The sequence below is a fragment of the Erpetoichthys calabaricus genome, chromosome 8, assembly GCF_900747795.2.
Source record: "Erpetoichthys calabaricus chromosome 8, fErpCal1.3, whole genome shotgun sequence".
In the NCBI taxonomy this organism is placed as follows: Eukaryota; Metazoa; Chordata; class Cladistia; order Polypteriformes; family Polypteridae; genus Erpetoichthys; species Erpetoichthys calabaricus.
Window position 1 is genome coordinate 23,864,395 of NC_041401.2, and position 16,951 is coordinate 23,881,345.

Below are 16,951 nucleotides of genomic sequence, written 5' to 3' on the forward strand. Positions count from 1 at the left end.
GAAGAGTAGAGTAGAGGGAAGCAGGTGGCCCGATTGAGATGTGGTACACAGTTTGGCATCGTCAAGTAATACCATATGCTAAAATCGCTAAAACTCTTCTTACGACTGCCCTCGAACTAATGGTGGGGCAAGTTTTGTTTAACTATACATGCAGTTTTCTGTTTTGATTCCCTCCCCTATCTGATCCCAACCCACACTAAAATCACAGCACGGAACTCATGTGTTAGTCTTAAAAAAATAATAACAATATTAACAAAAATACAACTTAACAATGTGCAGAAAGCTTCAGATGTACAACAGTACAGACATCCAGATTTCTGGAACTGGTCGTTGCTGATAAGCGCAATCGGTAATCCCGCTTTAGGCACACTCTGGGACGGAGCCCTAACATCGCAGATGCTTCTTGCTTGACATGTCATTCCAGATCCTGTGCATTTCCTCCGGCGATATCTGATGCACTGTAATCACCCTTCGATATCTGCAGAGACTGTAAGCCATTTTCCAGTGGTTAAAGCCACTGTTTTGGAATGGGTGGATGCCCAGCTTTCGCAGGCATAAGCCGACGTAGACATCCTCGAGGTGTAGAAGCCTCGTGTGAAGCGAAGTTTTGTAAATGAGCTCAGCGACGTCCGCTGAAAACACGTATCCAGTACCTGAACAGAAAGGCGGGTACTTACTGTCAGGGTACAAATCTCTGGGCATGTACCATTTGCTACGTACATCTCTAATAGGTCCGCCATTGATGACATAGCCAGTGAAGTACCGTCTCCTTGGCTTGGTTGTTGGCTTTAGAAGTTTGTAGATGAGATTGTCCATATTTACAAAAACGTCACTGTCTGTCTTCATGACGTATTTAGCCCTCGAGCAGAAAGTGGCCACCCATCTCATGCCCATAAGTGTTTTGAGGGTGAGGTTATGGTAGGAGTCAATGAAATCTTCCACCACGATGTCGTGGAAGATCTGGCTCTCTTGTTCCACCATTTGATTTAAGACGGCATCAACGTTTTTTCCCAGGAGAAACAAAGTGACAATCTTAATTCCATTAAAGTTGTTCTCGTCCCCCCAAGTTTCGCGGATGGATTGCCGCGCATCAAACTCCTTGTGAGTGGTGCTGATCAGGATCACCAGGAATGGTGGATTGGTTTCGCATTTTTTAGGCTCGTTGATGAGAAATTCAAAGGAATGTGGATTCAACGGTCGAGTGCGGATGTTGCTGTAAGTGACGTTTTTCTTGGTGACTTTGCTCCGACTGCTGGGGCCCTGGCTGACATATGAAGAGGATGGCCGGCTGATACTCAGGTACCAGAGAGCGCTGGCCCAGCAAACAACTGTCAAAACATATAAGCACGAGACCTTTGAAGGCATTATGCTGCATTTACTTCTGTGCGGAGCAGTGGAGTATAAAAGGCTTCCTTGTCGTCAGAGAGGTCCTCTCGTACGCGGCAGCATCTCGCTGCAGCCAGTTAACTCGACACATGAAATGCCGGCAAGGGACTGGGTCCTGGGCCTTGGTGGAACAATTCAAGGACTGAGCATCATCATCATCATCATTATCTTTTAGTTAAGTTCTTGTGAGGACAAAGAACATGGGCTTCAGCATCTGGGAATTCTGGGCGCTCTCCTTCTAAAGTCTGTGAAATGCAAAAAGAACAGAGTCAAGAATTATGGTTAGGCTTGGAAAGACTTTGCAGATGGCTACAACTGTGGAAAGTACATAAGTGGAATATTATAAAACCCGATTAATCAACATCATAGTCACGAGAGGGGGGATGATTGGGGCTGGGTGGGATGCTCCAAGACCACAGATATGGACATCACCGTTTTACCAGAGAACTGGTAGTTTACAATCGAGGATAGACTAAGGCAAGTGAAGGACACAACAATAAGTTTATGATACAAAGTGCAAAAGTGTGTTTTATTAAAAGGGAAAAAAGGCAACAAGCCGTGTTCAAAGAGTGCAGTGCAATTAAACTTCAATAAATAACAATCCATAAAATAGCGATGGGAGGAAGATAAAAGGAATGAACAAATTCAGTTCAAGTAAGAAATACGTTCAAGGAAGACAATAAGAGTCAGAATCGACTCCTCTCATTTCGTCCCAAGATGCTTATTTCTCGTCTACACTGCTCAGCCACAAGGTCTACTCAGCATGGACCTCAGTCTGGTTCTCACTCCAGCCACCTCCTTCAATGTCTGCTGGGACCTAGAGAGCCCAGTTTCCTCTTCCTGCTACCTCTTTTGGTCTCTGCAGGACCCAAACAGCCTCAGATTGCCCCTACTCCATCAGCTCAGTAGAGGCAATCTGTCCCTGGAGACTTTCCTCCACCATGGGACATCTGTGACCTCTTCGCCTGCTCTCACACTAGTTTGACTGCCCAATTCCGTTCTATCCTTTCTCTCTGTATTGTCCTCATTTCCGACATACTCAGAACCTTTTATAGCCTTTTGAGTGTAGGTGCTTCCTTAATGATCTATGGAGGGATAACAAGGGATGGCTGTGCCAATCACACTTGTGCACACAAATGATTTCTCAGCCAATTCTCCCATTAAACACTCCATGGCTGCCTGTTTCTCCTGTATATACACTGTTGTGGTGTGAAATGTTGTATATAAAATGATAATTATTTTGTATGAACCATCCATCATCCAACCCGCTATATCCTAACTACAGGGACATGGGGGGTCTGCTGGAGCCAATCCCAGCCAACATAGGGCACAAGGCAGGAAACAAACCCCACACATTCACACACCAAGCACACACTAGGGCCAATTTAGAATCGCCAATCCACCTAACCTGCATGTCTTTGGACTGTGGGAGGAAACCGGAGCGCCCGGAGGAAACCCACGCAGACACGGGAAGAACATGCAAACTCCACGCAGGGAGGACCCGGGAAGCGAACCCGGGTCTCCGAACGGTGAGGCAGCAGCACTATCCACTGCGCCACCCATTTTGTATGTCTTTATTTGTAATTTAGATAAAGCAATGCAAGAACACTCCCCCCCCAAACACTCTTTAGGACTGAGTCGTTGTAATTTTAGGACAGGGTCAGGGTAAAGTTCTTAAAACCAGTTTGGCAAGTGATTCTCTGCAGGACTCCCTCAATTAACCCCCACATGGAGGCCATCTACCTCACTGGCAAGCTTCACCTTAATAAATGGTATCGGGGGGCCGGTGTGAAGCCATTGTGTTACACCAGAATTCTTTAGGTTTAACGTTGCCTGTTTGGTTTTAAATCAGAAGCCATTGAGTACCACAACACTCTATTGGCTGTAGTGTTTGGACAGAGAGTCTATACATTGGCTTGCTTTACCCCTCCCTCTCTCTCTCTCTTACACCATCATCATGAAGGAACATCTCTCTGTCACAGCATGGACTGAAAAGCACAACACAATGAAGAGCACAGCTCAGCCGCCATATTGAGACAGGCATGCGGCCTGTCCTGAAGGAAACTACAAATGATGCCTTAACTAGAGACATTTTGAGTAATTAACAAGTCTGAAACTACACATCAGAACACTCTAGATGAGAACAGGCCATTCAGCCCAACAAAGCTCGCCAGGCCTATCCACTTATTTCTTCCAACAAAACATCAAGTCGAGTTTTGAAAGTACCCAATGTGTTACTGTCTACCACACTACTTGGTAGCTTATACCAAGTGTCTGTCGTACTTTGTGTAAAGAAAAACATCCTAATGTTTGTGCGAAATTTACCCTTAACAAGTTTCCAACTGTGAACCCGTGTTCTTGATGAACTCATTTTAAAGTCACCACTTTGATCCACTGCACTAATTCCCTTCATAATTTTAAACACTTCAGTCAAGTCTTCTCTTAATCTTCTTTTGCTCAAACTGTAAAGACTCAGCTCTTTTAATCTTTCTTCATAACTTCATAAATCAGCCCTAGTTGCTCTTCTCTGGACCTTTTCTAGTGCTGCTGTGTCCTTTTTGTAGCCTGGAGACCAAAACTGCACACAGGACTCCAGATGAGGCCTCACCAGTGTGTTATAAAGCTTGAGCAGAACCTCCTGTGACTTGTACTCCACACATCAAGGCGCTATATAACCTGACATTCTGTTAGCCTTCTTAATGGCTTTTGAACACTGTCGGGAAGTCGATAGCTTAGAGTCCACTATGACTCTTAAATCCTTCTCATAAGCTGTATTCTCGATTTTCCAACCACCCATTGTGTATTCAAACCTCACATTTTTACTTCCTATGTGTAATTCTTTACATTTATTGACATTAAATTTCATCTGCCACAAATCTGCCCAAGCCTGTATGCTAGCCAAGTCCTTCTGTAATGATATAACGGATTCAAAATTAACTGCCAATCCAAATATCATCTGCAAACTTAACCAGCATCCCTATCTAAATCATTTCTATATATTAAAAATAGCAGCGGCCCTTAACACTGACCCCTGCTGGTCACCACTCTTAACATCACCCAATTCTGATTGGACTCCTCGCACCATCACCCTCTGCTTCCTGTGTCTGAGCCAATTCTGCACCCATCTACACACATCACCCTGAACTGCCACTTCTTTTAAATTGATGCCCAACCTCTCATGTGGCACCTTATCAAATGCTTTCTGAAAGTCCAGATAAATAGCATTTACATCAGCATTTATCAGGTTGTATGGTTGCCAGTATTCACTTATACTTTGCTTATTGTTATTGTTTATGGATACTATCAATGATACATTATTTAAAGTGTAACGTAACTCCTGCTTGTCTTGTACTACACCTAATTGCCTGAGGTAATAAATGTAGAAGGGAAGGTGGGGAGACGTTATAAAGTACAACATCTTATAAAGAGTGGCAAGTTTGTGAGATTTGAGGCATTCTGACAAAGGTTACACGTTAATAATACAAAAGGGGAAAGTAGAGTAATATAGAACTCTACCAAGACAAAACCTACACCTACACTCATGAAATCTGAGCCACACTATTTTTAAACAAACTCCCGCAACCTCTCTGATCCGCCATGGACCCCTGACATGCTGTAACACACTGACTGGACAGAGCCTATCATCACATTGTGTATTCAAATCTAGCATTTCTACTTTCTGCTACCTTACATTAAATTTTACCTGTCACAAATCTGCTCAAGCCAGTATGGTGTCCCAGTCACCCTGTAATGATTCCACAGATTATCTGCTAATCTACTTAGGTTGGTATCATCTGCAAACTTAAGCAACCTTTTACTTATATTCCTATCCAAATCATTTTATATATATTAAAAATAGAAATGGCCCTTGCACTGACTGCTGGAGGACACCACTCGTAATATTAGCCAATTCTGATGAGGTTCCTCAGAACATAACCTTCTGTTTCCTTTGTTTTCCAATTTTGTACCCACCTATGTACCACACTCTGAATTCCTACTTCTTTTATTCTGATCATTATCTTTCATGTGATACCTTAGAGCTTCTGAAAATCAAGATAAGTAATATCAAATGCACTTCTCTGATAGTATTCTGTTGTTGCTTTCTCATAGAATTCCAGCATGTTAGTGAAACACGACCTTCCTTGTCAGGGTCCATGTTGATGTTTTAGATATGTGTTGCTCGATCTTTTCCTTAACAATTCCTTCAATTAATTTACCTGAGATGCAAGTTAGGTTTACTGGCCTATAATTACTTGAATCAGCCCAATCACCCTTTTGATACAACAGGATATTTGCTAGCCTCTTATCATTGGAATTTCCCCCGTGAGCAGAGATTTTTGTGTCAAGGCTCTGTATATTGTGGCGGATGGCCGGGACACCCCTTTGACACTGGGACCGGTGGTTAGCAGCCATGGGATGCACACTACGTCCCCTAAAATGCATGGTGGCAGCCCTCCTGGGTTACATTGAGGCATGGGACTTCAGGGCTTGGGAATTCAGGGCTCAGCCCTGTTGGACTCCGTGGCCACCACCAGGAGGAGCTACACAGTTTAACAAGCCCGTGTGGGCTGGAATGCAGCCACACCCAGAAGTGCAGCCTGAATTAGATTAATGATCACCTCAAGCACTTCCGGGTGGGCTATAAGAAGAGCCTGCAGCCACTACTCGAGGCGCCAGAGTCGGGAGGAGGAGGACAAAGCTGTCTGGGATGAGTGGAGGAAGAAGAGTGTGTGTTGGTGTTTTTCTTTTGTGTGTGTTTTGGGGACTGCATAGGCCTGTGGGACATGGGGAAGACGTGCCCCATGGCTGAAGAACTAATAAATCTTTTATGTTTATTTTCACATACCTCCAGTGTCAGTCTGTGTCGGGTTGGCGCCAACCAAGCGCTTCTGCCACAATATATATACTCACTAACTTGTTTAAACACTTAAGGATAACTTTTATGAGGTCCTGGTGATTTGTTAGATTTAAACCTGTTTAATCTAAGCAGCACTTCTCTCTCTAAAATTTCCCAATTGATAAGTACCTCCTTAGTTGTCCCTGTTACTGTTGGAGATTATTAAGTTCTTCACGCATATAAACTTCAATAAAGAGCAAGTTGTCTTTATAGTCTAACTCACGTATAACATTCCTGATACCCTTCACGTCTTCCTTGACTGTTCTTTGACTACTAAAATACTAAAAGAATCTCTTTGGGTTATCTTTTGCCTTTTCTACAATTATTCCCTACAACTACATTTTAGCTCCTGCAATATTCTTTTTAACTGTTCACATGCGTCTTTGAAACAACAGGCCTCAGAGTGTAATGTGTTTTTTTTTTTCAGTTAAACCGTATTGATTATAACATAGATGATAACTTAAAATAGTAAAATAACTATTAGACAAAGAGTTTAAATTATTTTCCAGGAATTTTCTCAGAGGTTCATCTACAGTACATTCAGACTGTCCGATCTTGACCACAGGTATGAAGTCTAATCACTCGCACCCGTTCACTTCTCTTAAATTTCAGTCTTGCGCCATTACAATTATGTCAGGTCCCATGGGACTTCTGCGGGAATGGAGATCTCTATTTCTCATGACTGTGAAATGGAAAAACCAAGTTCAGAGATGGATAGTTGAATGTACACATATAAAATGTTTGCCTGGAGCCCTCAAACTCTGGTTCAGTTGCCAGTGAGCAGACTATGTGTCCTCTTCAGGTTTTTTTCCAGTTTCTACCCCAGTCCAAGGACATTAAAGACAGTGTGAGTGTGTCTGCCCTACTGGGATAGGCCCCTTTGTAACGGCCGACCTCTTACCCGGCCGGCAGCTACACTTCCAAGACCTGTGGCCTGGATAATTTACTGAGCTGAATCTAAATATCAAGCGGTACCTCTAACAAATAAAAATTTTCCCCACAATCGACGGTTTAATTAAGCTCACAAAAACAGGTGATATGTAAAATAGGTGCGTAATTATATTAAACAAACAACAACAAAAAACAAAATGCACAATAAATATATATATATATATATATATATATATATATATATATATATATATATCGCTCCACCAAAGCAACAACACCATATATATATACACACAATAAACCCTCCCTTGCCCCTGTAACATATAACAAACAACACAAATACCAAAAACTGAATGAGATACGGAAATGAATGTGAACTTGAGTCCGGTTATAAAAAACTGTCCTGAATGCGGTTGACTGAACTAGCGAAAAATGAGTCGTTTGATTTTCCCCGGACAAAATGGAGCAGCCTCACTGTGAATCCTTGGTGCGTGGTGGATGATTAATTCCGACCCCGGGGTCTCTCATGATGAGGTTCTTGAAGCAAGTCTGGTGGATAGAAAAACAAACTGGATGGAAATGCGCGATGTGGAATATAACAGGTACAGATGGCTCGTGGTCGTGAATGTGAAAAATCTCCTTCTCTCCTCTCTTTCCTCTTCTCTCTTTTCTTGATTACTTAAATAGTCCTGACATGGATGTAATTGAATAATAGCAAACAGGTAAAAATCCATAAATAATAATAATAAATAATAATAATAAATAAATAATAAAAATCCAGACAGAAGAGCAGCTTCAGCGACAGACTGCTGTCACTGTCCTGCTCCACAGACAGATTGAGGAGATCGTTCCTCCCCCAAACTATGCGACTCTTTATTCCACCCGGGGGGGTAAACGTTAATATTTAACATTATACATAGTTATTGTCTGTTTTTCACCTGCATTATTATCATTCTTTAATTTAATATTATTTATTGTATCAGTATGCTGCTGCTAAAGAATGTGAATTTCCCATTGCGATTAATAAAGTTTCTATCTATCTATCTATCTATCTATCTATCTATCTATCTATCTATCTATCTATCTATCTATCTATCTATCTATCTATCTATCTATCTATCTATCTATCTATCTATCTATCTATCTATCTATCTATCTATCTATCTATCTATCAGGTGATTTTCCAGGATTGGGGTTGCGGTCTCCTCCCATTATCCGTCCCCCTTTACGGGGACGACATTCATTGACACACAAACAGCAAACGGGATGATGGAAACAAGACGCACATGGTACTAACACTGACAACACTATTACTACTATGTAGCCCCGCTACACCTTTATGAATTCATTGTTATATTATTAAAAAAAGAAAGATGCATGCAAAATCAGACTGTAAGTTGAACCTGGTAGATACTGTACATTTGAGGCTTTTATGTGGAACAGGACGTGAGCGGTGCCTTTACTGTAAATCATGACATCAACTCCAGCTCAGTGCACGGTTTAGGATTAAACTGTATGCAGGGCCCTGATAACAAGTGAGTAACGTGAAATGACTAATGGACCGCACTTAAGGCATTATGTGGCTAAAACTAAAAGCAGCATGCCAATCATTGGATTTCCCATCTATTCTGGAACGGTGCGAATGCAATGAGATCTCAAAATAAAACATGTCTGTAGCTGCTGGAATATAAGATGTTATCAGGCACGGGCAAGACGCGTGTCAAAAGAATTCTCAAAGTGCAAGAGTTCGTTTTAAAGCTATTTAGTGAAAGTTAAAAGCAAATCATCCAAACAAGAATAAAAGAAAAAATAGTTACACACGTAGAATAAAAGGCAATAAAAGGGAAAAATGTATCTTCTATAAACTTAGCTTTTCTTGAAAGACTTTAGTTATTTCTACACTTAAAGGTTCTTAACTTCTTCTTCTCTACTTAAAGATTCTTAGCTTCTTCTTCTGTACATTTTACGTACGGCACAACACATAAATTAAGTGCTGTTTTCATACATATTTACTTCACACACTCAAAAGGCAAGTGCCCAGGCACGGTCACGTGCGGTCACGGTTAAAAACTGTATGCCTCTACACCTTATACAACCTCCCATAGTTTATGCATTGTCATCTAATAAACATTCATGAATCTTATAGAACAAGGAAAATGGCTCTTACAATGTCAAAGGAATTGTAAAATCTCCTTAAATCAGCTACAAAAGAAACCATTCCCTAGAGATATTGCCTAGTAAATCCTTTGTAGCCAATTTCTCCCTCCATCATCGGATGAAGAAGTCGCTGACAAGATAATGGAGAGAAAAGGCAGATAATAAAACTTTCTGCGGGTCGTGCCTGATGTTAAGATGTAAGCAAAGGGGGGTGGGGGGCTGTGGGGGGGGGCAGCAAATCTTGAGAATATGTTCATTTCTTCCCTCTTTGACTACTGCAATACACACATTTATGGCAATACCCCCAACGATCAGCAGATACACCACTGAAATGTCACGAATCATCCTCTTTGTGTGTCATCATCTCATTCTGAAATGACTTATCTTGTTATCCAACCTTCCATTTTCCCAACCCCTTTATTACTTATCATGAGGCTGATATCTTTATCCAAGGTGATTTACAATATTTTAGAGATACAATCAGCTCCATTTCTTTTGTTTTCCCAGTTGGAGACCAAGCAGGTGAAGTGACACACTCATTGTAACAGTTTCAGTACTGGGATCTGAAGCCATGTCTTCAGGGTCTGAAGTCCACGGCCTTAATCACTATGTCACACTATCCCAACCAATCTTCTCTTTGTGTTACAAGGAGCAAGAGTCTGTCCTGGGAGGACCAAGTTTATGTATCAACACTGAGAAATTGCTGCAAGGACCTGACCATCTCTGTGTCATGTCCTCAAACAGCATGGGCAGTCATCAACCCGGCACCTCTGAAGGCAGTAAACAGCAGTTGCACTGTTAGAATGTATCCAGTGTGACAGATGGCAAGAAGATGCCAGCTGGGTGGAAGGACAGAGGGAGAGACTATATTGGAGTCACTATCTTCCCCAAGACACTAAAGGGCAGCTTTTCTGGGTTGCTACAGCACCATGGATTTCACAGGGCATCCTGGGAGTTGTAGTTTGGAGTAGCCCTGTTGGGCTCCGTGGGTGCTGCCAGGAACCACTTGGAGGAACCACTTCCACCACACCTGGAAGTGCAGCCGGAAGAAGGGCAAGAAACATCTGGAAAACTTCTGGGTGCATTAGAAAAGAAGTTGCCTTACCACCAGTCAGGGAGCCAGAGTCGGGAGGTGGAGGACAAAGCTTGACAAAGAGGAGGAGTGGAGAAGCAGAGAAAGAAAGAGGAAGAAATAATTGTGTTGTATTTGGTGATTTGGGTACTGTGCTGTGCAGTGGGGGGTGGGGGGGCAAGAGAAAAACATTTTCCCACTTAAATAAAAGGTGTGCTATTTGGCAAGACTGTCTGTGCCGGGTTTTGGGGAGCGCTACACCCACCCCGGTGTTCCACACCAGTTATGCTAAAACAGAACACCTTTGGCACAGAAAAGGCTGTTGTGTAACCACCAGGTTTGTGACGCAGCACTACTGTCCAAGAAAAGACAAATGGCAGAGGGGGGCATCACTACGAGCAAATTCCTCAGCTGGTACACTCAGACTTGTCCAAAATCGCTCTGAGAGATGTGTGAATGGATGTATGTGTCACATGATACACCCCAAGTTGTGGTACAAGTCAGAGGGCAGAAGGGGAAATGGAAAAGCTGCTGGTCAGAGTGCGGCCTCTCCATGTGAGGGTGTGAAGCGGACAGGAGCAGGGCCTTTAGCAATTTCTTACCAGTGACATCTTGGCAGAAACCAACTGAAAATGAGATGTCATTATAGTTAAAAAAATGCTTTAGTTGCCTCACATTTTTATGCAATCGTTTTGTTCACCCCACTGAATTAAAGCTGAAAGTCTGCACTTCAACTGCATCTGAGTTGTTTCATTTAAAATTCATTGTAGTAATGTACAGAACCAAAATTAGAAAAAAGTTGTCTCTGTCCAAATATTTATGGACCTAACTGTATGTTTGATAGAGTGGGAAAAGGTGATTGTCATGTAGAGGTACTTTGTCTTACAGTCCTTCCCACATTGATTCCATATTCTGAGAGAATGAAGGGTGATTGGATTATCAGTGTAATGACGGTAATTTGTATTAACTGGGGCACAGAGCAGGGAATATAAAGAAGTATGGCATGATTTTAATTCTACTGCAGACCAGGCTTGTGCATATTCGATATTTGTGTTGACATCCAGGTCTTCATCTCGTCATCACTATTGCTTGATTCAACTAAGATTTCAGTTTTATCCATCCATCCATTTTCCAACCCGCTGAATCCGAACACAGGGTCACGGGGGTCTGCTGGAGCCAATCCCAGCCAACACAGGGCACAAGGCAGGGAACCAATCCTGGGCAGGGTGCCAACCCACCGCAGGACACACACAAACACACCCACACACCAAGCACACACTAGGGCCAATCTAGAATCGCCAATCCACCTAACCTGCATGTCTTTGGACTGTGGGAGGAAACCGGAGCGCCCGGAGGAAACCCACACAGACACGGGGAGAACATGCAAACTCCACGCAGGGAGGACCCGGGAAGCGAACCCAGGTCCCCAGATCTCCCAACTGCGAGGCAGCAGCGCTACCCACTGCGCCACCATGATTTCAGTTTTAGTTTGTTCTAAAACTGGCTTTACAGTCATTGTGTTTTGGTTGAAGGCTCCACCCCCTCATGAATATTGATGAATTACCCTTAGAGTGGCCAAACGCAAAAAACATGGTTATGATTTTGTGCAGCATGTTATTGAATCCACTAGATGGCAGCAGAATACTGTTCTGAGAGTTATTCAGGCTTAATGCTGTAAAGCGTCTCCCTGAGTCTGACTCGGAAATAACTGAAATTACTTAGAGTCACACTTAGGGTTCATGACAAAGATGTTAACAAGACAGGCTGGTAAAAATCAGAAAAGCTTATAAGAGTAGCAGACATCTGAGCACTCACACAAGTGTACAAATTCACCGAAGAAGCAATTCCTTAATACATTTAAAGTCCACTGAATAGTTGGTGCCAACACTCAGGGCAGGGAGGCATGGTATGCCAAGTCTAAATAGATAGATAGATAAATAGACTGATGCCATGATTCAGTGCCTGCTGATCAGCGAAATTTGTGTGAAATCTTAAGTAGAGGAAAATTTAGTAGGCTCAGGTGGGCATCTAACTGTTACACAGAAGTGTTGTCATCTCTTCTCGGTGAAAGCAGCCCATGTGATTTATTATCAAGATTTGCTGGCCAAACTGCATCACTGAAGTCAGCTTCTATATTTAACTTTTCGGAAGTGAACCGACCAAGGTGTATAATTCAATCTCACACAAGGAGCGATATGGTGGGGTTTGGACTTAAAGACAGCTGTCAGACTCTGGGGACTCCTCTCCAAGACAACCCCATTGCTGGCCTTCTGAGTGGTTTTATTGCTTCTGACACATTCAGCACCTGCTTTTTTGTTTCCACTCCATGCCGGAGTCTGGAAAATCCAATTGATTTTGATATATCACTTGAGGTGAAGTGATTAAAAATGATTTGGCTCTAAATAAAGAACACCAGAGTCTGAATATCAATATGCCAGAGCCTGGTATTCAAGAGCTTCAGTGACACTCCTCTTACAGTCTGGAATGTAATGATGAGAAATAGAAAGATAAAAGTCACTGAAGAGCTGCTCTAAACTGTGAGCTGCCTCAGCTCTTCTACAGATGTGCTTTATTTCATTTCGCAGAGGGACCCATAAATCCTAAAGGGCAAGCTGAGCTCTCCAGCTCTATCTAAAGAGCAGGCCTGTAGGACAACAAGCAGCCTTCTGATTCTGACTACTCGGTCACAGGTGCTCTGGCAAAGTAGGAACATTCCAACTTTTATTCTTAAAAAATAGACATTAATAATTGATCTGTATAAATAAATATAAACATGACATCCCCTTGGCCAACATTAAGCTCCTCCCACTCACAGGCCCTCGTTTTTCAGGAAGGGCCCCTTTTGGTCAGATCTGGAGATCTTGCTAGTAACATTGCATTAAAGGCCTTTTTTCTTTATTATGATACCTTCCTTCATTCTTGGTGTCCACAGATTAGCCCTAGAGTGGTCTCCATGCCAGACATTGAAAATACAGTAGCTCTTTGTGGCTGTCTTGGCCACAGTCCATTCAGACAAAATGGGCAAAACAATTAAATTAGAGTCGGCCTTCTGTATCATTGAGTTCCGCAGCCACAGATTCCATCAAAAACAATCCAGACATTTCTAATAAACAAAGTCTCATTTGTAAATTTTTTTAACTCTTTTGAGACCCTCCCCAACAGGGCAGCATGGCGAAATGCTGATTTGCGTGTCTGTCCAGGGCTGCTTGTCTGTCGCCGAGACAACCGCAGGTTCACAGCAACTCTTAAGTTTGCAGTGCCAAAGAGGCAACAGAAAGATTACTGCCTCCTCGCGCAACGTGTCTGTCGCCCAATGGATGATGCGGGGAACACTATAACATGGCCACTGACCTGACCCCAGCCCTGCACGTTTGCTGTGTCTGTGTGTAGTAGAGTGGTAGCTCCCGCTGCAATAAGTAACCTTGTTGAATAAAGCGGTGTGGTAAAAGGCGCTATATTGTGCCCGACCCAACACAGACTCACACTGAGGCACGTGTAAAAGCACCTGTGGGGCACGTCTTCCTTGTGAACCCCACAAGCAATACACAGTCCCAAAAGCACTTAATTTAACACACACTCTTCTGGCACCACCACTCCTCCCGTCTAGGTTTGTCCTCCACCTCTCGACTCTGGCTCCAAGAGTGGTGGCTGCTGGCCCCTTTTACAGTATAATTCACCCAGAAGTGCTCCAGGTGCATGATTGGCTTGTTCCGGCTACACTTCTGGCTGTGGTGCGTACGTGACCCACAGGGGCGCAGGAGTCCCAGCTACAGCACCCCCTGGCAGTGCCTGCGGGACCCAAAAGGGCTGCATCCAACTCCAACTCCCGAGGAGCCCTGTGGGTGCCTGAGGCACTTCTCCAACTCCAGGGGGGCAGCCATCTACCATCCAGGGGGAGGTATTGCACTGTCCAGGGCTGCTCCCCCAGTTTTAGGGGCGTCCCGGCTGGGCATGGACACTTTGTGATAGATAGATAGATAGATAGATAGATAGATAGATAGATAGATAGATAGATAGATAGATAGATAGATAGATAGATAGATAGATAGATAGATAGATAGATAGATAGATAGATAGATGAAAGGCATTATATAATAAATAGATAGATGGATGAAAGGCACTATATAATAGATAGATAGATAGATAGATAGATAGATAGATAGATAGATAGATAGATAGATAGATAGATAGATAGATAGATAGATGAAAGGCATTATATAATAAATAGATAGATGGATGAAAGGCACTATATAATAGATAGATAGATAGATAGATAGATAGATAGATAGATAGATAGATAGATAGATAGATAGATAGATAGATAGATAGATAGATAGATAGATAGATAGATAGATAGATAGATAGATAGATAGATAGATAGATAGATAGATAGATAAGGTTCTCCCTTGTCAGCAGAGGACCTCAGAAGATTGGCTAGAGTGACCATTAGTCCTCTTGGTTAACTCCTTGACCAAGGCTCTTCTTGCCCACTTTGGCCATACAGACAACTCCTGGAAGACACACAACCCCAGTACTTCCCCAAAGTCCAGGCCTTCCTTCACTCTGCCTTTCTCTGGTCCGCCTCCACTCCTCTCCTCCATAACTTTGCCTCTTGTCCTCCCAACTCCAGCCATCGAATGGAGGGAGGTGGCCCCTTTTATACACACCTGGACGTGATCCAGGCGTCTCCCGATTAGCTTCCGCCAGCACTCCCAAGTGTGGCAGAAGTACCAGCTGTACCTACACCTGGAAGCACTCCGGGTGTCCCTGGTCTTCTTCCCCCCAGCACTTCCGGGTGTGGCGGAAGTGCTGAGGGCCAGGGCTCCACAGGCACTGGGGCGCCCCCTGGTGGTGACCCTGGGCCCCTATAGGGTTGAGTTTCTAAGCTCCGTTCCCGTGGTACCGAAAGCCACCAGGGCGGTCGCCCCCTCATGGTCTGGAGGAGGCGTAAGCCCTCCTTCCAGTCCTCCTGGGCAACCCAGCTGGGTACCATCCCCAGCCACTTGCCACAGCATTTAGCAAACACATTGTATGTTTAGACATGGCAGCCATTTTTATACATGGTTCCCCCATTTTCAGGGGCTCAAAATTATTTGGACAAACTTACATAGTCATAAATATAAAAGTCATTTTCAATACTTGATTGAAAGTCCTTTACGGTCAATGACTGCCTGAAGTCTGAACCCCTGGCCATCTCCAAGTGCTGGGTTTCCACCCCAGTGATGCATTGCCTGGCCTTGAATGCAGCTGTCTTCAGTTGATGCTTATTCATTGCACTTTCTGCCATCAGTTTTGTCTTCAGCGAGTGAAATGTGTGTCCAGTTGGGTTGAGGTCGGTTGATTGATTTGGCCATTGAAGAATATTCCAATACTTTGCATTGAAAAGCACTTGGTTTGTTGTCCCAGTATGTTTTGGCTCCTTGTCCATCTCTACTGTGAAGCGTTGTCCTGTCAGTGTGGCACCATTTTGTTGAATCTGAGCAGATATTATGGCACCCTTGCAAGCACCATCTGACAACACAGTGCTCCCCATCCCTGCTGATGTGCCCTCAACACCAGCTGTACAACCAAAGCAGGAGAAAAGACAACCCCGACATTTGGCAAGGAGTTGGAAGTGGTCGCTGTGAAGGAGGGCTATGCAATGGCACTGGACAAGTTACATCAGCTGGGGAACAGTCACCAAAAGAATGAGCTGGCATTGTATCATCTATAGCAGAGGCGCAAATAAAAATGACAATTCCTCACGGTTGTACATGCTTTTCCAACTAGTGCTACAAAAAGCAAGCAGTCCTTTTAAGGATAGCGAGTCACCTCAAAGAGCCATGTAAAGAGCAGAGACTGCATCCGTTGTGGTGCTTGGTGCCAACCCTACAGTATTTTGCCTCTTTTATTTCTTGTACACAAGTTTGTTGTTCATGAGGTGTGCAGTCAGTAAATTTGACTATTCTGTATTTCTGCCCACCTTGTCATTGTTATGATTTGTGAAGTTTTTGAAATTGTTTTTATTTTTTTACTTTGTAAAAAATACATGACCGCTTGTAGCTGCTGGTGTGTAAGACAGGATCAAGCGCGGGTCAAACGTGTGCTGAATGAAATCCCTCAGTCCAAAAGTTTGTTTTAACCCTTTCAGCCCTGGATTTTCTGCTTTCATGGGAAAAATAATTTTGTGAGATATTCTACCTTTGGGGTGTCTAGGAAGCTCAACAATGAAAAAACAAAAAAGAAATCACTGTTATTACACAAAAGCTGCCAAATACTTCCATCTTCTTGAGGAAATAAAATTGAAAGTGGAGCTACTTAGTATGCGGTGCATAGAAGCGTCCATTTTCACTTCTGTGTTTTGCAGACTGTATGCCACCAGGTGGCACCCAAAGCAACTGCCAACTCTCTCCAGTCTGCGCTAATAGTAGCACGCCTAGTTCCAACAGCTGCAAACGTACCTGTGCTTTACAAAAATGGCTGCATATTTAAGTCCTAGTAATAGGAAGGCAGGGCTGAAACGGCTAATGATTTAGTGAAAACTGAAAGCAAACAGTCCACACAAGAAT

The 16,951-nt window shown here is 43.2% G+C and overlaps 1 protein-coding gene across 1 annotated transcript in view; it reads right to left on the reverse strand.

Annotated features, from left to right (window-relative positions):
* Positions 1-236: 236 nt before the first annotated feature.
* Positions 237-16,951, reverse strand: part of b3galt1b (UDP-Gal:betaGlcNAc beta 1,3-galactosyltransferase, polypeptide 1b) — a 30,038-nt gene continuing 13,323 nt past the window's right edge. The window contains exon 2 of the mRNA XM_028791310.2: positions 237-1,631. Coding sequence (XP_028647143.1) covers positions 385-1,365 — 981 coding nt within the window. The 5' untranslated portion in view covers positions 1,366-1,631 and the 3' untranslated portion in view covers positions 237-384. The remainder of the gene's footprint in view (positions 1,632-16,951) is intronic.